Source organism: Nyctibius grandis, chromosome 7 (genome assembly GCF_013368605.1).
Source record: "Nyctibius grandis isolate bNycGra1 chromosome 7, bNycGra1.pri, whole genome shotgun sequence".
NCBI lineage: Eukaryota > Metazoa > Chordata > Aves > Nyctibiiformes > Nyctibiidae > Nyctibius > Nyctibius grandis.
In genome coordinates this window covers 3,232,879-3,241,057 of record NC_090664.1, presented here as the reverse complement: position 1 = coordinate 3,241,057, position 8,179 = coordinate 3,232,879, and the positions used below count along the sequence as shown (strand labels likewise).

Genomic DNA, 8,179 nt, shown 5'->3' with positions numbered 1-8,179 from the left:
TCAGAGGTGACCTTATTGCAGTCTACAACTACCTGAAGGGAGGTTGTAGCGGAGTGGGAGTCGGCCTCTTCTCCCAGGCAACTAGCGATAGGACAAGAGGACACAGCCTCAAGCTTTGCCAGGAGAGGTTCAGGTTGGACATTAGGAAGAATTTCTTCTCAGCAAGGGTCATTAGCCATTGGAATGGGCTGCCCAGGGAGGTGGTGGAGTCACCATCTCTGGAGGTGTTTAAGAAAAGACTGGACATGGCACTTAGTGCCATGATCTAGTTGACAGGGTGGTGCCAGGGCAATGGTTGGACTCGATGATCCCAGAGGGCTCTTCCAACCTGATTGATTCTGCGTGATTCTGTGTGTGATTCTATTTCTAGAATAATGAAGAACGGAAGTTTAACGGTACCTGCTGCTTTGGAGAAAATGTGGGGCAGGTCTTTGAGTAAAGCAAAAAGGCCTGCAGTAGTGTTGAGGGCTACAGGGCAGTAGAACAGTCAGCTGGCCATTGGATGAAGGGCTGTAGGCATGGTATTTTGTGGCAAAGTGGGGTAACTAGCACAGCCTCCTGGTTTCAAGGACACGTTATGTACATACAATTATATTAAAGACATTACCACTGAGAGAGGGGGAAAAGCACTTTGCTTAAGCAGAAATCACTGGAGGGAGTCAGGGAAGTCTCTCCTGTAAGAAAAAATATCAGTTCAAAATTGTCCCTCTCGTAAAGGACTGGCTCTTTCACACACTCCTGCATCAGCAAAGTGAGCCAGATTCTTCCGTGGCGTAGCTCAAACGATCTCTGCCCCATTTATTCCAAAGACAGCTTTTGACTGCAGTCTTTGACTCGACCTCAGCCATGCGTGGCTTGCTTGCTGCTTCTGGTGAAGGAGACAAAACTTGGAGCGCGTGGGTGTGTGACTGCAAACGGTTCCCGCCAGGCTGCTGCGACACCGTGTCTACTTGGCGCAGCTCTGAAACAAAGCTGGGCAGGCGAAGTCACCAGTGATCAAACTAGACAGTCTGAAGGGGGGGAAGAGAGAAAAAGGGCTTTTATTTCAGCATACAGAGGCTGAAAGGCTTTCAGGTCGTGAGCAACACTGACAATACAAAATTAAGGCTGCTGCAAGCAGCTCTTGCTCCCTGCCTTGAAAATAACCAAATTTAGTAAATTTATGCTTGTTGAGTGAGCGCAGTTTCTTTTTTGAAGCAGTCAGCCAGCCAGCCGCTGCAAACGCACCTGCAACGCTATCTGAAAGGCAGCTGCTTTTATGGGATTATCCAAAACCCTTCAGACCTCTTAGCCAGCTGAGAGCTTTTCCTCACGGATCTTCCTATGGATCAGAAAACGCGTTCTCAAGACTTTGCTGTAATGGCTGGTAACATGTAAAATAAGGTGGAAGGGTTATTCCATCTGTTTCATTAAAGAACAGGATAAGCAGGAAGGAGGGATACCAAGGCTCGGGTTCATAAAATATGGTGTGGAGGAAACCTTGGCTCCACCTACTCGCCTTATCCAATGCCGAGCTTGTTACCAGTGGGGCAAGGCAGAAGGGGAAGAACCAGCTGAAGCCCTGTCCGAGGCTGTTGCTTATTGCAGCACTTCTGTTGGAACACAGGAACACAGGAGTCTTCTTTTCCCCCCATTCGCATCTTGGTTCTTCAAAGAGCTCTGCAAGCTCAAGCTTGCTTTAGCATGGAGGTACTGCTCAAAAAGTGACTTGACCTTCTGTAGGCTCGGGCGACCCAGAGAAGTGGGTGTTGCCTGCGGTGCTGAATCATGTCCCCGTGTTCCTGAATTTATTTAAAACACGTTAAATGATTGACAGCCGGCTAAACAGGAGCCAGCAGTGTGCCCAGGTGGCCAAGAAGGCCAACGGCATCCTGACCTCTATTAGGAATAGTGTAGCCAGCTGGTCTAGGGAAGTGATCGTCCCTCTGTACTCGGCACTGGTGAGGCCGCATCTTGAATCCTGTGTCCAGTTCTGGGCCCCGCACTTCAAGAAAGATGTTGAGGTGTTGGAGCGAGTGCAGAGGAGGGCGACCAAGCTGGGGAAGGGTCTGGAGGGTCTGACCTATGAGGAATGGCTGAGGGAGCTGGGGTGTTTAGCCTGGAGAAGAGGAGGCTCAGAGGTGACCTTATTGCAGTCTACAACTACCTGAAGGGAGGTTGTAGTGGAGTGAGAGTCGGCCTCTTCTCCCGGGCAACTAGCGATAGGACAAGAGGACACAGCCTCAAGCTTCGCCAGGGGAGGTTCAGGTTGGACATCAGGAAGCATTTCTTCTCAGAAGGGGTCATTAGACATTGGAAGGGGCTGCCCAGGGAGGTGGTGGAGTCACCATCTCTGGAGGGGTTTAAGAAAAGACTGGACATGGCACTTAGTGCCCTGGTCTAGTTGACAGGGTGGTGTCAGAGCAACGGTTGGACTCGATGATCCCAGAGGGCTCTTCCAACCTGGTTGATTCTGATTCTGTGATTCTGTGAAATCATGAAATCACAGTTCTGCCCGACCCTTCTTTCAGAACTCTGCCACGCTGAATTTCCTAGACATGCTATGCTTGCCCTCGAAGGAGGGAGACCATTTCCAGAATTCAGCTGCCTGAAGCATGCACTATATGGATAAAGATGTGGAACAGTGTAACTTCCTGAGGGGATGAAGGGGATAACTTTGCTCCCTGCTTACAGTCATTAACACAGCAATACCTTTTTTTTTTTTATTTTTAATGCTAAGTCTCCTAGTAAAAAAACCCAAAACTTTTTATAGCATTACCGAGCTTTGATCCTATGGCACAAAGACCTGCTTCTGTGCACTGTGTCTTTAGACTTTCCTTTTTCATTGCAATGATGACCCAATGGGAAGAGTTACGCAGACAGCGATGCAGCATAGTCTACAGCAGTTCTGTTGCTGTGAACAGTGAAAGCTACGAGCAAAGACAGGGCAAACACAAGTGAACTCCGGGGGAGTTTCTCCTCTTTCTCCTTTTTTCCACCTCTAAACGTGGATGGGAAAAGGCAGTATCTTACAAAAGACAGCGTCAAGCGTTATACCTAGTGTACAAAACAGAGCAGATGATTGGACAGATCACTACAAAGGAATTCCTAAGCCAAATTTTTAAAAATGCACAAACCCTTTAAAAAATAATCCATATACAATCACAATGCAAAAGGGACATAAAAGGGACTTTTTCTTAATTCCACATATTCTAGCCACCTTTTCCTCCCGCCCCACCCGTCGTAAGTCCATTTTTGCAAGCTCTGGGAAGTCCAGTTCTACATCCTCAGTTGCACCCAGGAAGCGAATGGTGGGCTGATACTGTTAATTTATGAGATCCTGGAGCTCCTCGTCAGTCAGCTCATTGACTTCCATGATCTTTTCCAAGTGCTCCATATACCGGGCATGGTCTTGCAAAAAGTGTGGTACCCTCATGTTCTCAATCACAGCCAATCCTTTCAGGCGGTCCACGTCCTCATATGAGATCTGTAAGAAAGGACACGGGTTAATTTTGCACTATAGTCCTGTTACTTCTCTGCTGTGGCTCTAAATTCTCTCTTGTAGATGAGAAAAAATTTCAGAGCAAGGGGATTTAAAAGCTTGTGAGAATCCTTCAAAAACATGAGTGTTTGCCTCCATGGAAGATGGAAAAAAATGTAATTTTAGCAAATGGCTCCATCCTTCCTGATTCTGCTTTTGATTCACTTAGTGAACAGACTCATAGGAACCTGCATGAGAATGACCTACAGCAGCTCCAGGAACAGAGAGGGAAAGGATGGAGCACATGGCAGTGTTGGAGTCTCTTCTCAAAGAGGTGGAAAGATTGACATGAATATGGAAAAAACACTGTGACTGAGGAACTAGAAAGGAAGTGGCACAGCACAGGACGCAGGCAGGCTCCGGCTTTGGGAAAGGCATGGTGCCAGCTGACCTGAACACTGATGGTTTCATTTTCACTAGCAAATGTGCTTATGCAAAGCTAAATAAAATGCACCTCTAGTAACTAACTACAGCATGGGCAATCCTTAAGCATCCCAATTTTATTTTTCTTTTTTTTTTCCCCACTCAATAGCAGGGCGGAGATTGGGTTTGCTTCTTGGCATCAGAGCCTTCTGGGTATAGGTGTGATGATAGTCTCAAACTTTTTCCAGCTACTACAGGGCCTACTACTTTTTTTTCTAATGAAAGCTGAGATTTTTCTCCATAGTTTTATGATTCTACAAGCGAGGACTTCAAGTCTTGAGCTCACAGTAGCTCAAGGTGCTGTGAAGGGAGGTTGTAGTGGAGTGGGAGTCGGCCTCTTCTCCCAGGCAACTAGCGATAGGACAAGAGGACACAGCCTCAAGCTTTGCCAGGGGAGGTTCAGGTTGGACATTAGGAAGAATTTCTTCTCAGAAAGGGTCATTAGCCATTGGAAGGGGCTGCCCAGGGAGGTGGTGGAGTCACCATCTCTGGAGGTGTTTAAGAAAAGACTGGACATGGCACTTAGTGCCATGATCTAGTTGACAGGGTGGTGCCAGGGCAATGGTTGGACTCGATGATCCCAGAGGGCTCTTCCAACCTGATTGATTCTGCGTGATTCTGTGTGTGATTCTATTTCTAGAATAATGAAGAACAGAAGTTTAACGGTACCTGCTGCTTTGGAGAAAATGTGGGGCAGGTCTTTGAGTAAAGCAAAAAGGCCTGCAGTAGTGTTGAGGGCTACAGGGCAGTAGAACAGTCAGCTGGCCATTGGATGAAGGGCTGTAGGCATGGTATTTTGTGGCAAAGTGGGGTAACTAGCACAGCCTCCTGGTTTCAAGGACACGTTATGTACATACAATTATATTAAAGACATTACCACTGAGAGAGGGGGAAAAGCACTTTGCTTAAGCAGAAATCACTGGAGGGAGTCAGGGAAGTCTCTCCTGTAAGAAAAAATATCAGTTCAAAATTGTCCCTCTCGTAAAGGACTGGCTCTTTCACACACTCCTGCATCAGCAAAGTGAGCCAGATTCTTCCGTGGCGTAGCTCAAACGATCTCTGCCCCATTTATTCCAAAGACAGCTTTTGACTGCAGTCTTTGACTCGACCTCAGCCATGCGTGGCTTGCTTGCTGCTTCTGGTGAAGGAGACAAAACTTGGAGCGCGTGGGTGTGTGACTGCAAACGGTTCCCGCCAGGCTGCTGCGACACCGTGTCTACTTGGCGCAGCTCTGAAACAAAGCTGGGCAGGAGAAGTCACCAGTGATCAAACTAGACAGTCTGAAGGGGGGGAAGAGAGAAAAAGGGCTTTTATTTCAGCATACAGAGGCTGAAAGGCTTTCAGGTCGTGAGCAACACTGACAATACAAAATTAAGGCTGCTGCAAGCAGCTCTTGCTCCCTGCCTTGAAAATAACCAAATTTAGTAAATTTATGCTTGTTGAGTGAGCGCAGTTTCTTTTTTGAAGCAGTCAGCCAGCCAGCCGCTGCAAACGCACCTGCAACGCTATCTGAAAGGCAGCTGCTTTTATGGGATTATCCAAAACCCTTCAGACCTCTTAGCCAGCTGAGAGCTTTTCCTCACGGATCTTCCTATGGATCAGAAAACGCGTTCTCAAGACTTTGCTGTAATGGCTGGTAACATGTAAAATAAGGTGGAAGGGTTATTCCATCTGTTTCATTAAAGAACAGGATAAGCAGGAAGGAGGGATACCAAGGCTCGGGTTCATAAAATATGGTGTGGAGGAAACCTTGGCTCCATCTACTCGCCTTATCCAGTGCCGAGCTTGTTACCAGTGGGGCAAGGCAGAAGGGGAAGAACCAGCTGAAGCCCTGTCCGAGGCTGTTGCTTATTGCAGCACTTCTGTTGGAACATAGGAACACAGGAGTCTTCTTTTCCCCCCATTCGCATCTTGGTTCTTCAAAGAGCTCTGCAAGCTCAAGCTTGCTTTAGCATGGAGGTACTGCTCAAAAAGTGACTTGACCTTCTGTAGGCTCGGGCGACCCAGAGAAGTGGGTGTTGCCTGCGGTGCTGAATCATGCCCCCGTGTTCCTGAATTTATTTAAAACACGTTAAATGATCGACAGCCGGCTAAACAGGAGCCAGCAGTGTGCCCAGGTGGCCAAGAAGGCCAATGGCATCCTGGCCTCTATTAGGAATAGTGTAGCCAGCTGGTCTAGGGAAGTGATCGTCCCTCTGTACTCGGCACTGGTGAGGCCGCATCTTGAATCCTGTGTCCAGTTCTGGGCCCCGCACTTCAAGAAAGATGTTGAGGTGTTGGAGCGAGTCCAGAGGAGGGCGACCAAGCTGGGGAAGGGTCTGGAGGGTCTGACCTACGAGGAACGGCTGAGGGAGCTGGGGGTGTTTAGCCTGGAGAAGAGGAGGCTCAGAGGTGACCTTAGTGCAGTCTGCAACTACCTGAAGGGAGGTTGTAGTGGAGTGGGAGTCGGCCTCTTCTCCCAGGCAACTAGCGATAGGACAAGAGGACACAGCCTCAAGCTTCACCAGGGGAGGTTCAGGTTGGACATCAGGAAGCATTTCTTCTCAGAAAGGGTCATTAGCCATTGGAATGGGCTGCCCAGGGAGGTGGTGGAGTCACCGTCTCTGGAGGTGTTTAAGAAAAGACTGGACATGGCACTTAGTGCCATGGTCTAGTTGACATGGTGGTGTCAGGGCAATGGTTGGACTCGATGATCCCAGAGGGCTCTTCCAACCTGGTTGATTCTGATTCTGTGATTCTGTGAAATCATGAAATCACAGTTCTGCCTGACCCTTCTTTCAGAACTCTGCCACGTTGGATTTCCTAGACATGCTATGCTTGCCCTCGAAGGAGGGAGACCGTTTCCAGAATTCAGCTGCCTGAAGCATGCACTATATGGATAAAGATGTGGAACAGTGTAACTTCCTGAGGGGATGAAGGGGATAACTTTGCTCCCTGCTTACAGTCATTAACACAGCAATACCTTTTTTTTTTTATTTTTAATGCTAAGTCTCCTAGTAAAAAAACCCAAAACTTTTTATAGCATTACCGAGCTTTGATCCTATGGCACAAAGACCTGCTTCTGTGCACTGTGTCTTTAGACTTTCCTTTTTCATTGCAATGATGACCCAATGGGAAGAGTTACGCAGACAGCGATGCAGCGTAGTCTACAGCAGTTCTGTTGCTGTGAACAGTGAAAGCTACGAGCAAAGACAGGGCAAACACAAGTGAACTCCGGGGGAGTTTCTCCTCTTTCTCCTTTTTTCCACCTCTAAACGTGGATGGGAAAAGGCAGTATCTTACAAAAGACAGCGTCAAGCGTTATACCTAGTGTACAAAACAGAGCAGATGATTGGACAGATCACTACAAAGGAATTCCTAAGCCAAATTTTTAAAAATGCACAAACCCTTTAAAAAATAATCCATATACAATCACAATGCAAAAGGGACATAAAAGGGACTTGTTCTTAATTCCACATATTCTAGCCACCTTTTCCTCCCACCCCACCCCTTGTAAGTCTATTTTTGCAAGCTCTGGGGAGTCCAGTTCTACATCCTCAGTTGCACCCAGGAAGCGAATGGTGGGCTGATACTGTTAATTTATGAGATCCTGGAGCTCCTCGTCAGTCAGCTCATTGACTTCCATGATCTTTTCCAAGTGCTCCATATACCGGGCATGGTCTTGCAAAAAGTGTGGTACCCTCATGTTCTCAATCACAGCCAATCCTTTCAGGCGGTCCACGTCCTCATATGAGATCTGTAAGAAAGGACACGGGTTAATTTTGCAGTAATAGTCCTGTTACTTCTCTGCTGTGGCTCTAAATTCTCTCTTGTAGATGAGAAAAAATTTCAGAGCAAGGGGATTTAAAAGCTTGTGAGAATCCTTCAAAAACATGAGTAACTGTTTGCCTCCATGGAAGATGCAAAAAAATGTAATTTTAGCAAATGGCTCCATCCTTCCTGATTCTGCTTTTGATTCAATTAGTGAACAGACTCATAGGAACCTGCATGAGAATGACCTACAGCAGCTCCAGGAACAGAGAGGGAAAGGATGGAGCACATGGCAGTGTTGGAGTCTCTTCTCAAAGAGGTGGAAAGATTGACATGAATATGGAAAAAACACTGTGACTGAGGAACTAGAAAGGAAGTGGCACGGCAGAGGATGCAGACAGGCTCCGGCTTTGGGAAAGGCATGGTGCCAGCTGACCTGAACTCTGCTGGTTTCATTTTCACTAGCAAATGTGCTTATGCAAAGCT

General features: G+C 47.3%; 1 protein-coding gene across 2 annotated transcripts in view; it reads right to left on the bottom strand.

Moving 5' to 3' along the window:
* Positions 1–2,410: 2,410 nt before the first annotated feature.
* Positions 2,411–8,179, bottom strand: part of MATCAP2 (microtubule associated tyrosine carboxypeptidase 2) — a 30,278-nt gene continuing 24,509 nt past the window's right edge. Inside the window, exons 7-8 of one of the 2 annotated variants that reach the window (XR_011048563.1) lie at positions 6,972–7,679; positions 2,411–3,466 (exon numbers count right to left, since the gene is read on the bottom strand). Coding sequence is in view for 1 of the 2 variants with exons in the window: in XM_068405426.1 (XP_068261527.1) it covers positions 7,518–7,679 (162 nt within the window). In the remaining variant the exon portion in view is untranslated. Of the gene's footprint in view, positions 3,467–6,499; positions 7,680–8,179 lie in introns of those variants that run through there. The other variant, XM_068405426.1, reaches the window with a different exon arrangement.